The 16505-nt window shown below is 37.1% G+C and overlaps 2 protein-coding genes across 3 annotated transcripts in view; both read left to right on the top strand.

Annotated features, from left to right (window-relative positions):
- The window catches only part of LOC127834310 (ATP-dependent RNA helicase DDX55-like), a 174128-nt gene that overhangs the window by 77416 nt on the left and 80207 nt on the right, over positions 1 to 16505 (top strand). The gene's annotated exons all lie outside the window — the stretch shown is intronic.
- Positions 14677 to 16505, top strand: part of LOC127834288 (uncharacterized) — a 184311-nt gene continuing 182482 nt past the window's right edge. Inside the window, exon 1 of one of the 2 annotated variants that reach the window (XM_052360025.1) lies at positions 14677 to 14891. In XM_052360025.1, the coding sequence (XP_052215985.1) occupies positions 14759 to 14891 (133 nt within the window). In that variant the 5' untranslated portion in view covers positions 14677 to 14758. The remainder of the gene's footprint in view (positions 14892 to 16505) is intronic. The other variant, XM_052360018.1, reaches the window with a different exon arrangement.

Here is a 16505-nt window from a genome sequence, read left to right as displayed (position 1 = left end):
TTTAAGTACCAGTAGTTGATGTGGACGCATTTTGGTTGAAAAAAAATGGATAAATCGATTGCTCATAGCGTTATTTTTAAGGTAAAATTGAGTTTCGATTGGTTTTGACGATTGATATTTAGCACGCACCTGGCCCTTATACACGGACAACTTCTTGAACAACCTGATATTGAGTACGCACATGTCAAGGAATACCGTTTTCTCCGCCCAATAAGTTAAAAACAACCTCGCATTGGCATGTTCAGGAACATGTAGCGATACATATCTAATGTAAAGGCACTGTCAATGTTAGTTTCGTGTACGAAATTTACTATCTGGATCATCAAAATGTTATTGTCAATAGGAATTTTGTTGCTAGCCTGTTTCGGTGTAGCTGCTTTATGTTATGGCTTGCGAGTAATTGAACATGTAGTTTTCATCCAGACAGTTTTATTAATATTTTAAGTGCACGTTCAATTGTTTTCAAGAACAATTCCTCATGTTAAATGGACAAGTACATACAAAGACAGGCTAATATTTTACCCGATTACTATACAGTTTGTGACCAGAACATGAAGTATGAATATGATTTGGCATTGGGAATGTATTTAAACAACTTGTAAATGCATTTAATTTCCTACAGATTGTGAACTGTGTTTTAAGCTTTCAGAGATCAATTCATCAAGTATTTTTGTAAAAAAGTATATATTTTTCCGTGTGAATATACTTAACACAATTGATTATGTACATTAGTAGCATTTTTCGTCCCAGATACGTATTGTTCTCAAAACAATTGAACATTCACTTAAATGACAATATCCTGAAGGGATAACGCCATGAGCAATAGATTTATCCATTTTTTGTCAACGAAAATGCGTCCACATGAACAACTGGTACTTAAACAGTGCTAATTAGTTTGAAAACAGTGATATTATTGTTAGTCCGTGTTCAATGTCAATTGACGGTTCAGGAAATCGCGAAATATTCCGTGAGTTATCTCTACACTCAGACCAACCAGAGGAAAACGGTTGATAGTCGCTGACACCGCTTGAGGCTGGCCCTATGATAGGCGTCATCCGATTAAAAACAAGTAAGTTATAAGGAAGGTGTACCTGTTTGAAAACTCGATCGAATCGAGGCATCGGCGGTCATTTATTCTCAATTTTGACCACGTGATTCCCCGCATTGCGCATATCTATCATCAATACTAAATTATAACTGTGAGGTTTGGGGATATGTCAAAACGGAAAACATTGAGCGCGTCCATAGTAAATTGTGTAAAAGAATATTAAATGTAAAGATATCAACAAACTCATTATCGCTATATGACGAACCGAAGCTGGTCAATATCCCTTGAAATTAGACAGATATGTTAAATACTTTTTGAAATTATTATATTGTAAAGCAGGATAATTATATTTAAAACACATTGTTCAATCACAGAGATTAGAAATTGAACGCAAACATAACACAAACAAATGGCCATCAAAAGTATGGGATATTTTTTAACAAATCGGTTTTAACGATTTATGGCTATTCCCCGAAACTGTGAACTCAAATCAATTTATCCCGTTACTTAAAAACAGATTACGAGACCAGTTTATCACTAACTGGAATATAAGTGTCACGCCATCTAGTTCAATGATTTTATATCAGGAATTAAAATCAGTATTCGGAAGATCGGCTTATCTTGATATTGAAGATAAAAAATAAACATACGTTTATCGTCTCACAAATTATCTATAAAAACGGGTAGACACCATAACATTGTTAGAGATCAACGTAAATGTGTTTTATGCAACCTAAGTGATATCGAGGCTGAATATCACTTTGTTCTTATATGTCCTTACTATGCCGGTGTTAGGAAAACATTAATTCCAAAGTATTCTAAATCTCGCCCAAAAATGTTCAAGTTGATCGAACTACTTAATGGTTCAAAGAAAAAAGGGTTACGAAAACTAGTCATGTTTTTTTAAAGGCTTTGAAATGCGAAAAAATGTATTATATATATATGTAGTATAAATTAAATATTTTTCATAAAGCCAATAAGCCTAGAATAATGTAATACTTGTTGCAATCATTACATAACATTTTTAAATTATGTGATCAGTAAGTATTAAACTCTTTCATGTGACATTCTCACTTAACTTCAGTTGTATTTTATTACTTATAAATCGACCTTTCTTCGAAATGATGTATGTTTTGTATTTAATTGAAACGCACGATGCTATTGTATATGTATACATGTTTATCACGATGACCTGTATATATGTTTAAGTCAAAATAAACTATTCTGTTCTTTTAACTGTCAGTTCGCAGGGGTGTTTTCCATTCGGAGCAGTGATTGGTACAAGCGGTTTTCACCTCGGGGACCCGGGATTAAACCTCGTTCCCGGAAGCAGGTGACTTTAGTTAGTGGTCACCATACCGCAGAGGTGGCAGGCTAAAGCCCACCCCCCCCCCCCCAGCTGGCTGGGAAGATACGATTTTTGTTTTTAAATGAGCCCCTTATAGTTTCAATCCACTTGTGCATTTCCTGTCATATGCCCCTAATTAAGCCATACACAGCTGTCAATTTGTGTGATCAGCCCCCAGGCATGTGTACAGACGATCTAACCTTCGCCAGCTAAACTGCACGCTTCACTGATTGTAAGTGATAAGCTACTTTATTTGATTAGCTATAGGTAAATGTTTACAAATGGCTCATGAATTTTTCGGTAAGTTTCTTTGATGAATTTAAAGGGGCCTTTTCACAGATTTTGGCATGAATGGAAGTTTGTCATTAAATGCGTTATATTGATAAATGTTAACATTGGGTCTAAAAATCTCCAATAAAAAACAAGAATACAATTAAAGACTTAAAAAAATTAAACCTCAATGACACTCGAACCACTGACCCCTGGAGCCATGGAGCAAAAATCTACCGCTCTATCATCATTCGACTATCCGCATAGATAGAACTTGAAATAAAGAGTGTTGTTAAAATGTTATTTTTATAATTTGTAAAAAAAAAGTTTATCAATGACTTTGCCTTATTTGACAGTTTTTGAACCACAAGACTCAACAAGATAATACATAATATGATTACAACCAAGTTTGATAAATATCTACCCATACAAGAGGGTGACTTAGTAGGATATCCAACATGGTTAATTAAGAGGCCCAACCATCTAACACTGTTAACAATTTCTGGATAAAGATTATGTCTCCCACCACTTTAGTGGTGTGAGAGCCATTTGATTTACCCCTGTGTGTTTGTTTGTCTGTCACACTTGATGTCTGAACTAAAGTTCTTGTTTGTTTTACATGCACTTTTATCATGCAAAATGCTGATTAGATAGCATAAAATTGCGTCATTTCAAGCTGCCATTTAAAAAAAAAATCGACGACAGGAGGGGACACCCCTTCCGCACCCTTCCCCCTCCCCCATTCGACAATATGGTTAATTAAGAGGTCCACCCATCTAACACTGTTAACATGTCTGGATAAAGATTATGACTCACACCACTTTAGTGGTGTGAAAGACATTTGATTTATCCCTGTGTGTCTGTTTGTCTGCCACACTTGATGTCTGAACTAAAGTTCTTGTTTGTTTTACATGCACTATTATCATGCAAAATGCTGATAAGATAGCTTGAAATTGCGTCATTTCAAGATGCCATTTCAAAAAAAATTCAACAACAGGAGGGGACACACCTCCCGCACCCTCCCCAGTTCAGCCCCCCTCTTAACATTTTCTGAATACGCCTCTAGGTGGGGTTTCCTCCCGGCCCCCCCCCCCCACACACACAGAGAACTAGACCATACCAACAATGTATACATGTAACTATCAGTTATAAACATAAAGCTACAGCTACAGTAACAAGTTAAACTTTCGTGAGTTCAATAAGTGCATTTTATATGACTGCTGTGGCAAACTCAGGGTCCGCACATAATGTATCCTCAAGCGCGGACGGACCTCATAAGCTTTGAAATACAAACACACACACACGAGCAAACGCACGGACACACGCACGCACAAATTAACTCACACACGAACGCATGACTCTCCTCACCTCACCTCACCTCGCCACACACACTGGTGTTTATGTACCAAGTGTACTACATTGTATATTGTCTTAGATAACTCACATTTTATTTACGTGTCAGCGTCTCGCCATGAACACAACAACAGAGGCTACCCAAACCGGCTATATGGAACGCCATTACTGACTTCATATGACTGTTGTCGTTGTTTGCAGTACATTAATCATTATTTTCAGTGGAATATACATTACGCTTTGTGCAATTTTCTTTACGTTCGGTACATTCGTCATTGTATGCAGTAGTTAAAGCATTACGCGAAGTAGTAACAACATTATCTTCTGTCCAACCTTCTTGACGTTCTGTACATTCAACATTATGTGTAGTAGTTTTATCATTAAGCGCTGTGCAAACGTCTTTACGTTCGGTACATTCGTCATAACGTGCAGCAGTTACTACATTATGTGCAGTAGTAACAACATTACGTGCTGTGCAAACTTCTTTCCGTTCGGTACAGTCATCATTATGTGTAGTAGTATTATCATTATGCGCTGCAAACGTCTTTACGTTCAGAACATTTGTCATTACGTGCAGCAGTTACATCATTATGTGCAGTGGTAACAACATTACGTGCTGTGCAAACTTCTTTCCGTTCGGTACATTTATCATTATGTGTAGTAGTATTATCATAATGCGCTGTGCAAACGTCTTTACGTTCAGTACATTCGTCATTACGTGCTGTGCAAACTTCTTTCCGTTCGATATATCGTCATGACTCATTATGTGTAGTAGTTTTATCATTATGCGCTGTGCAAACGTCTTTACGTTCGGTACATTCGTCATTACGTGCAGCAGTTTCATCATTTAGTGCAGTAGTAACAACATTACGTGCTGTGCAAACTTCTTTCCGTTCGGTACATTCGTCACGAATGTACCGAACGTAAAGACGTTTGCACAGCGCATAATGATAAAACTACTACACATAATGTTGAATGCAATGGACTTGTTCACATACTGTCAAAAGACTCATTTCAACATGTTGGAAAAGATTCAAGAAATAAAAGAACAATCAATCCGGATGCCAGCTCGCACTTGAGAAACAGACTTTTAATGAAAACCGAGATTCTTTGATAAATTACGTAACATCATTCGGCATTCATGAAACTATAAACCGTTTTTCATTTGTATTTATTGTTTATTTGTAAAACTAACAGCTTGTAATGCTTCGCTTTATTAAATACATCGTTCTGTTCTGTTGCCTCTTACAAAAGCGGTCACGTTAAAATACACGTGAGACTCACAGCTCCTTTCCAATAATTATTGTAATTTAATACCCCGCTGCATGTGTCGGGTGTATGGAGACACGACCGGTCGGTCTGATGTGTCCAGCAAGCGGATCAGTTGCTTGTATGCATTCATAAATAACTTGAACATGATTGACCGCATTTTGACGATCTTTTGAATACACTTTAGTCTGTCAATATGAAGACGGTCTCCGCGTGTATGTGTGTGAAGTTTTAACGCTTAGAAATATAATAAAATTAACGCTGTATAGGTGAGATTGCACATTAAAATGTATTTACCAACACATGTATAACGTATAGCCACACAAAATGTTAAAACTCGTTGGGATCACAGTGTCAAGTGTAGTTTCAAACGTGCAAAACGCCCGAAAACCTGCAGACATTCATAACGTACCGAAAGAGATTATACTGAATCAATTGTTCCGTTTAACAGGACAAACAGTAAAAGTACCCAACCTTAAACATCAAACTGAGCCTCTATAGGATAGGATCCTGTAATGTGACTGTAGAGATTTTGGTTAAAAAACGCTACTCTTTATGGTCTGAAAATACAGTACATATTATTATTATTATTATTATTATTATTATTATTATTATTATTATTATTATTATTATTATTATTATTTTTATAATTGAAACTACAGTACCATAATGATCCCAAACTACACCATCAATAACAAGCCAAATCTTCACTACACATCGCAAACTACATGACACAATATGATCCCAAACTACACGTCACAATATGATCCCAAACTACACGACACAATATGATCCCAAACTACACGACACAATATGATAACAAACAACAAGACCCAAATGTGATCCCAAACTACAAGACACATTATGATAACAAACTACACGACCCATTATGAGCCCAAACTACACGACACATTATGATCCCAAACTACACAATACAATATGATCCCAAACAACACGACATATTATGATAACAAACTGCACGAAACAATAATGATCCCAAACTACACGACACATGATCCAAAACTACACAACACAATATGATCCCAAACTACACGAAACAATATAATCCCAAACTACAAGACACAATATGATCCCAAACTACACTACACAATATGATCCCAAACAACACGACACAATATGATCCCAAACTACACGACACATTATCATCCCAAACTACACAACACAATAATGAAGCCAATCTACACGACACATTATGATCCCAAACAACACGACATAATTTGATCCCAAACTACACGACACATTATGATGCCAAACTACACGATGCAATAATGATCCCAAACTTCACGACACAATATGATCCCAAACCACACGACAATATATGATCCAGAACAACACGACACACTATGATCCCAAACTACACGACACATTATGATAACAAACAACATGACACAATATGATCCCATCTACACGACACAATATGATCCCAGACTCAACGACACATTATGATAACAAACTACAAGACACATTATGATCCCAAACTACACAACACAATATGATCTAAAACTACACGAAACATTATGATCCCAAACTAAATGACACAATATGATCACAAACTACACGACACATTATGATAACAAACTACACGAAACAAAAATGATCCCAAACTACACGACACATGATCCCAAACTACATGACACAATATGATCCCAAACTACATGACACAATATGATCCCAAACTACAAGACACAATATGATCCCAAACAAAACTACACAATATGATCCGAAACTACACGACACAATATGATCCCAAACTACACGACACATTATGATCCCAAACTACACGAGACAATAATGACGCCAAACTACACTACACATTATGATCCAAACTACAAGACATAATTTGATCCTAAACTATACGACACAATATGATCCCAAACAAAACGACAAAATATGATCCAGAACAACACGACACACTATGATCCCAAACTACACGACACATTATGATAACAAATTACACGACATATTAATGATACCAAACTACACGACAAAGTATGATCCCAATCTACACGACACATTACGATCCCAAACTACACTTCACATTATGGTCCCAAACTACTCGACGCAATAATAATCCCAAACTACACGACACAATATGATCCCAAACCACACGACAAAATATGATCCAGAACAACACGACACACTATGATCCCAAACTACACGACACATTAGGATAACAAACTACACGACACAATAATGATCCCAAACTACAGGACACATTATGATCCCAAACAACACGACACAATATGATCCAAAACTACACGACACAATATGATCCCAGACTCAACGACTCATTATGATAACAAACTACAAGATACATTTTGATCCAAAACTACACAACACAATATGATCTCAAACTACACGACACATTATGATCCCAAACTAAACGACATAATGTGATCACAAACTACACGACATATTATGATAACAAACTACACGAAACAAAAATGATCCCAAACTACACGACACATGATCCCAAACTACACGACACAATATGATACCAAACTACACGACACAATATGATTCCAAACTACAAGACACAATATGATCCCAAACTAAACTACACAATATGATCCCAAACTACACGAGACAAGATGATCCCAAACTACACGACACATTATGATCCCAAACTACACGAGACAATAATGATGCCAATCTACACGACACATTATGATCCCAAACTACACGACACAATTTGATCCCAAACTACACGAGACAATATGATCCCAAACCAAACTAGAAATGGCGCGACAGAGACCGACGCGTATCCCCACGCCGCATGTTTGACCCAGGGGTGCCCCAGGGTTGGTAAGGGGCCATGCATAGTTGAGATTGACCGTATTGTCATAAGAGAAGTTAAGTATAAATAAGAAGTGAATCAGTGTAGAAATGAAGAAGTTAAGTAAAAGGCAATTTTGGGTGGGTGTGGCCTATGTGGGCGGGGCAACCCAGGGTTGGTATTGGGGCTATGCATATTTGTGATTGGCCGTATTGTCATAAGAATAGTTCAGTATCAATTATAAATGAATCGGTGTAGAAATGAAGAAATTAAAGTAAAAGGCAATTTTGTGTGGGCGTGGCCTATTTGAGCGGGGCGCCCCAGGGTTGGTAATTGTGTCATGCATAGTTGAGATTGACCGTATTGTCATAAGAGAAGTTCAGTATCAATTAGAAGTGAATCGGTGAAGAAATGAAGAAGTTATAGTAAAAGGCAATTTTGGATGGGTGTGGCCTATGTGGGTGGGGCGCCTCAGGGTTGGTAATGGGGCTATGCATGGTTGAGATTGACCGTATTGTCATGCATAGTTGAGATTTACCGTATTGTCATAAGAGAATTTCAGTATCAATTTGCTCTTGAAGTGAAGCGGTGTAGAAATGAATAAATTATAGTAAAAGGCAATTTTGGGTAGGTGTGGTCTATGTGGGCGGGGCGCCCCAGGGTTGGTTATGGGGCCATGCATAGTTGAGATTGACCGTATTGTCATAAGAGAGGTTCACTATCAATTTGAAGTAACTCGGTGCAGAAATGAAGAAGTTAATGTAAAATAACATAAAACATTAGTGAAAATCTCTGACCCGGCCCCGCCCCAACCCCCATAACTTTTGACCCAGGGGTCAGATCAAAATTTCAAATAGTGCAGGGTCGCATATAATTATGCTCATAGCTACCATGTGTGTAAGTTTCAAGGTTCTAGTGCTTATAGTGTAGGAGGAGATATTGGCCAGGACGGACAGACAGACGGACAGACAGACGGACAGACGGACGGCGGAGATAACCACAATATCCCCATGCTTTTCAAAAAGCGTCGGGATAACGACAAAATATGATCAAGAACAACACGACACACTATGATCCCAAACTACACGACACATAATGATAACAAACTACACGACACAATAATGGTCCCAAACTACACGACAAAGTATGATCCCAATCTACACGACACATTACGATCCCAAACTACACTTCACATTATGATCCCAAACTGCACGACACAATTATAATCCCAAACTACACGACATAATTATGATCCCAAACTACACGACATATTATGATCCCGAACTTCACGACACAATTATGATCCCAAACTACACGACACATTATGATCCCAAACTAAACTTCACAATATGATCCCAAACTACACTTCACATGATGATACACAAACTACACGATGCCTTATTATAATAAACTACACTGCGCATTACGATAACAAACAACGTTAAACAGTATGATAACAAACTACACTACACATTACGATAAGAAACTACACTGCACATTATGGAAACACGCAATAATGCACATTATGATAAAAAACAGCACTACGTAGTATAATGACAAACTACACATCACGTTATAATAACGAACTACACTACACATTATGATAACAAACTACACTATAAATTATGATCACATTATGCACTAAACAATATAAATTAAACTACATGACACATCATGACCCCAACCTTCACGACACAATATGATCCCAACCTACACGACACAATTATGATCCCAAACTACACCACCCATTATAATCCCAATCTACAAGACACAATTATGATCCCAAACTACACGACATAAACTTATCTACAACTACATAACACAATTATGATCCCAAACGACACTGCACATTATGATATCAAACTACTCTACACATTATGATAACAAACTACACGGCACATCATGATAAAAATACTACACTACAAATAATGATCCGAAAATAGTACGTCTCACAGGAGACCACACATAATGGCCTGAAACTCCACTATGTATTATGGTCCGAAACTGCTCTCTGTTTTATGGTCCGAAACTGCACTATGTATTATGACCCAAAACTGGACTATGTATTATGGCCCCAAACTGCACTATGTATAAGGGTCCGAAACTGCACTATGCATTATGTCCGAAACTGCACTATGTATTATGTCCGAAACTGCACAATGTATTATGTTCGAAATTTAAAAATGTATTAGGGTCCGAAACTGCACTATGTATTGGGGCCCGAAACTTCACAATGTATAAGGGTCCGAAACTGCACTATGTATTGGGGTCCGAAACTGCACTATGTATAAGGGTCCGAAAATGCACTATGTGTTATGGCCGAAACTGCACTACATATTAGGGTCCAAACTGCACTCTGTATTATGGCATCAAACTGCACTATGTATTAGGGTCAGAAACTGAAGTTTGTATTTTGGCCAAAAACTCAACTATGTATTATGGCCGAAACTGCACTATGTATTGTGGCCGAAACTGCACTATGTTTTATGGCCGAAACTGCACTATGTATCATTGCCCGAAATTGCATCATGTATTATGACCCGAAACTGCACTATGTATTAGGGTCCGAAACTACATTACGAATTATGACCCGAAACTGCAAAATGTATAAGGGTCCGAAACTGCACAACATATTAGGGTCCGAATCTGCACTATGTATAAGGGTCCGAAACTGCAATACATATTAGGGTCCGAAACTGCACTATGTATTAGGGTCCAAAACTGCACAATGTATTGGGGTTCGAAACTGCGCTACATATTAGGGTCCGAAACTTCACTATGTATTGGGGTCCGAAACTGCACTACACAATATGGTCTGAAAGTTCACATAACATTATGGTCCATAACTACAATCACTACGCATTAAGACATGAAATTACACAACGAAGCATGATCAGAAACTTCACCACGTTTTATGATCCAATAACGGCATGCATCAAGATTTCAAACTTATACGGGCAGTATGCAATGCATTATGATTCTACGCCACTCATAATGATAAAAAAACTACTTCAAGCATTTAAGGGACCGTCAAAAAAGACGACGAAGGAAAGAAAAGTTGTAAAATACCGTGTTTTTTTTTTACAGTTATTGGTTTATATTGATTATAATATCACGACTGGTATATTACATTACTTGAAAAAAAGGTGTTACGTTTTCATATTTTCAGTATATTTGGTTATACATTTTACTACGTCTACCAGGTAACTACCAATTAACTATAAACAACGCCAGTAGATTGATCATCATCGTCACGTGGTTAACCCAGGATTGCAAATTGTGCATGCGTAGTGAATTGTATATATTTTATATACATAATGATCAATCTACTTGCGATATTTATGTGGTGTATATCGTTATGTCACCTATTTTCGCGATGTATTTTCGATTTCACATCGCGAAATTTTATTACTGTATATACTGAAAATATGAACTTTTTTCAAGTAATGTAATATACCAGTCGTGATATTATAATCAATATCAACTAATAATTGTAAAAAATACGGTATTTTAGAACTTTTATTATTTCGTCATTGGTGGTTGACGGTCTCTTTAAGAGCCGAGACTACCGTACGCTACGCATTAAGATTAAAAGAAAGTATACATCACACATGACATGACATGAGGATGCCCCATAAACCATCCTTTTTTAACATCATCCATTAGGCTGATTTAAAAGTTAAAACGAAATAAGCTGGAATTCTAAAATGTAGTATATAAAAACAAAGTTGTGCCAACATGTTCATATATAATAAAAATAATTGCATAGTAAACAAGCAAATTCGTTGAATTGATATTCCCCGCCAATATGCTTCTGGACACAAAAGTGTTATATTTGACACTCAAAAAAGCATTTTTTTTCAAGATACAAAGGGCCATAACTCCGTTATGATCGGATGGTGTAAAATGCCATTTGGCGTGCATCATCCTCTGATTCATATATATACTCATACCAAGTTTCAATGAAATCCCCCAAAGCATTTCCAAGATATAGCTCCAGACAAACAAAAAAGCAAGATACAAAGGGTTATAACTCCGTTATTTACACATAGTGTACAACGCCATTTTGCTAGCATCATCCTCTTATCCATATATATACTCATATCAAGTTTCAATGAAATCCGCCAAAGCACTTCCAAGATATAGCTCCGGACGGGCGGAAAGACGGACGGACGGAAGGACGGAAAGACGGACGGACGGACAACGCCAAAACAATATCCCTCCGCCTATGGCGACGGATAATAACATATCATTATACAGCACCAACTGCTTCAAAAAGTACGAGTCTTCTTCGCTGATATAACTTTCTACAAAAATCGGCTTGCCTCAATGTAAACTACGGTGGCATAGAGGTGACATTCACTCCTCTTTTTTTTAAATTGCAATCCTCTTTTTTCTATCTCGTGGCCACGACTTAGTAACTCGTGGCCACGATTTAGCTATGTCGTGGCCACGAGATAGAAAAAAGAGGAGGGCAAAACTAAATAAAAGAGAAGTGCAATTAAAAAAAGAGCGGTGCAGTAAATAAAGGAAGGGTGCATTAAACAAAAGAGGAGAGAATTTCGAGATCTCGAGATCCCGACTTATATTAGCTAACTCGTGGCCAAGAGTAAGTCAGCCAATCAAATACTATCTTGTTCCCTTAAATTAATCAGCCAATTAAAACGTCCCACAAGCAAGGCTCTGATATAACATAACATACTCATATTAGTACTACTATTACTACTACTACTTCTACTACTACTACTACTACTACTACTACTACTACTACTACTACTACTACTACTACTACTACTACTACTACTACTACTACTACTACTACTACTACTACTACTACTACCACCACTACTACTACTTCTATTACTACTATCGCTACTGCTGTTCGTGCTCCTCTCCTCCTCCTCCTACTACTACTGCTACTGCCGCTGTTGCTAGTAGTAGTAGTAGTAGTAGTAGTAGTAGTAGTAGTAGTAGTAGTAGTAGTAGTAGTAGTAGTAGTAGTAGTAGTAGTAGAAGTAGTAGTAGTAGTAGTAGTAGTAGTAGTAGTAGTAGTAGTAGTAGTAGTAGTAGTAGTAGTAGTAGTCGTCGTAGTAGTAGTAGTTGTAGTCGTCGTCGTCCGTCGGTCATGGTCCGGTCGTCAGTCGGTCGGTCGTCCGTCGGTCGTCCATCGGTCGTCCATCGTCCGTCCTCCGGTCGTGGTCCGTCGGTCGTCCGTCGGTAGGTCGTCCGTCGTCGTCGAAGTGGTAGTCGTAGTAGTAGTAGCAAAAGTAGTTGTAGTAGTAGAAGTAGTCGTAGGAGTAGGAGTAGTAGTAGTAGTAGTAGTAGTAGTAGTAGTATTAGTAGTAGTAGTAGTAGTAGTTGTAGTAGTAGTAGTAGTAAAAGTAGTAGAAGTAGTAGCAGTAGTAGTAGTAGTAGTAGTAGTAGTAGTAGTAGTAGTAGTAGTAGTAGTAGTAGTAGTAGTAGTAGTAGTAGTAGCAGCAGCAGCAGCAGCAGCAGTAGCAGTAGTAGTAGTAGTAGTAGAAGTAGTAGTAGTAGTAGTAGTAGTAGTAGTAGTAGTAATTTATAATAGTAGTAGTAGTAGTAGTAGTAGTAGTAGTAGTAGTAATAGTAGTAGTAGTAGTAGAAGTAGTAGTAGTAGTAGTAGTAGTAGTAGTAGTAGTGGAAGTAGTAATAATAGTAGTAGTAGTAGTAGTAGTAGTAGTAGTAGTAGTAGTAGTAGTAGTAGTAGTAGTAGTAGTAGTAGTAGTAGTAGCAGCAGCAGTAACAACAACAGTAGCAGCAGAAGTATTAGTAGAAATAGTAGTGCTAATAGTAGTTTGTTATGTTATATCAGAGCCTTGCCTTTAGGACGTTTTCATTGGCTCATTAATTTGAGGGAACAAGATAGTATTTGATTGGCTGACTAACTCGTGGCCATGAGTTACCTAAGTCGGGATCCCGAGATCTCGAAATTCTCTCCTCTTTTGTTTAATGCACCCTTCCTGTATTTACTGCACCGCTCTTTTTTTAAATTGCACTCCTCTTTTATTTAGTTTTGCACTCCTCTTTTTTCTAACTCGTGGCCACGAGTTACTAAGTCGTGGCCACGAGATAAAAAAAAAAGACGAGTGCAATTTAAAAAAAGAGGAGTGAATGTCACCTCTATGCCACCGTAGTAAACCCAGGACTATTGGGTTTTATAAAAACGGTGAACCGGTATAGCGTGTCACCACATGAGAAAGTGCATTTGAAAAGTTTGTATATGTCCATTTTACTGCTGATATAAATACAGCGTTTTAATCAAAGATTAAGATGTAAATTAGTGGACCAGAAAGACAAACAAAAGATTATCACATGCACTGATCTTTCTTTTGTCGAAATTCGCGCATGAATTGGTTACGGTCGGTCGGTCATACCAAAGACCTATAGAATACATACCTTGTTAATCCGACCTTGTACAGTCATAACAATGTGGCTTAAATACCCCGGTCACGTTGAAACGCACGAGGGCCTTACTAATGCCGTTCTATTTGTTGTTCCTATTGAATACCCTGCAGCAGGTTTTGCGTGTATACAAACATCGAGCAGAGGTGCAAAGCACGTTGATCAGTTGCGGTTATAAAATCTTACTGATTTAATTGCTATTTGCCAACATTATTGGGGTTTTTAACATTTGATTGCCTAGTCTGCAACTATGAAGACGGTGTCAGAGGACAATGTGCTGTCTGTGTTCGGTTTGAGTTTGAACTTAAAAGGATGTGATATTCTTAAGAAAATTCAATTTTCCGCATGCAGCGGGGATCTATTGGCTGTGATGGGGGAATCGGGTACGTGTGATCACATTTCATACTTGGAAGAAGCGATTTGGAATATAAGTGAATTAACGCTGCTTAGTTGAGATTCCAGATAAAATACTTCCGTCATTACTTTTAAGTTTTTCGGACATTTAAAAATAATGAAACAAATTCGTGTCTGAAAATTTAGTTACGAAAAATATATATATAAAATACAGGTGTCCGAAAATTTAGAAACAAAAATGAAGGTGTTCGAAAATTATAATTATATTAAATTAAAGTCGAAAAATATCAATGTTCACTAATTTTCTTGTTACTTACCCTTTTTCTGCTTTTAATAATAAATTTAACTGTGCTTACTCTTGCCTGAAATTATATATAACAAAAAACAATATTCTGCTTCCTTATTTAGACGACACTGTTTCATATGCGGTTAAGTGAATCCATTATTTTCTACCGGTATACATATTTATTTACCCAGTTACGCAAATGGAATGGTGCCATCAGGCATGCATCTGCCAGGCTTTATAACCTTATTCCGGTTGTAAAATTTATGATCGAAATGTCACAAAATACGCGAAACCAGGGCCGAAGTCTGTAGAAAAGCGCGGTAAAATATACTGTACGGAAATTAAGAGACATTAACTCGGACGAAATCCGTATATCCGAAAATTAAGTCACGATAGAAATTTATTTTTGCTAAAAAAGAGGGTGTCGGAAAACTTAGAGTGCCCGAAAACTTAGAGTAATTACAATTTGTATGTGTGCCTTTTTTTCAAGCTGATCCCACACAAATCTTATTTGTTTATGGCTTATATATTAATATGAGAATGAACCAACAAGGAAGGTAACTCGTGACGTCACAAATCCAATCTTCACGCAGAGATGTAATTCTTTGCTCTTACATTCAATCTCTGCCTTCACAAGCAATCCTACTATATTTGGTAGGATTTTATTTTTTCTTAAAGTTTTATAATATGAAAAGAAGTATCATTTTCTTTTATATTTTGTAAATGGTTTTAATTAAAAAAAAAATCACCTTAATTAAAAAAGTAAAAATAACAACGGTTAAATTATTAACAACGTGGCTAGGCTCTTCACGTGGTTGGCAATGAAGGCAGTGATTTGCTCCAGCTGTGCTGACTCCAGTCAAATCACTCCGCGGCGTTTGTCACAAATCGACAGTTAACGAAAAGTGGTTATTTATTATCTGGCTTTACATTTGTGAAGATAACGTTTCACAGCTTTTTTCTGATTGGAATTTTAAGTCCAAAATCATCAAATCAAGAAAGTCGAAACGTTAATATTTCAGAACTGTTAATGTCCTACTGCTTGAAAGCTATTTAGAAAATACAATTCGTAAACCAAAAAGTTCGGAATGTTTTTTCTCTCGGAAATATACAGTGTACCTGGCTGAAATCAACTATATATTAATTAAAAAGAATGTATGCATTGGTATTCAGCAAGAAAGTGGTAGACCATGTGTACGGTGGCAAAGAGGTGACATTCAATTTAAGAGTAAAAGGAATGTTCTTTTTGGGTTATTTTATAGACCACCAAATGCGGATGCAGCATACACTAAGTTAATTGATGACCCCATAGGTCTGGCAATCGAAACTGGTATACCCGATATTATAATAACCGGAG

Source organism: Dreissena polymorpha, chromosome 1 (assembly GCF_020536995.1).
Source record: "Dreissena polymorpha isolate Duluth1 chromosome 1, UMN_Dpol_1.0, whole genome shotgun sequence".
Taxonomy (NCBI): Eukaryota; Metazoa; Mollusca; class Bivalvia; order Myida; family Dreissenidae; genus Dreissena; species Dreissena polymorpha.
This window is presented reverse-complemented; position numbering and strand designations above follow the sequence as displayed.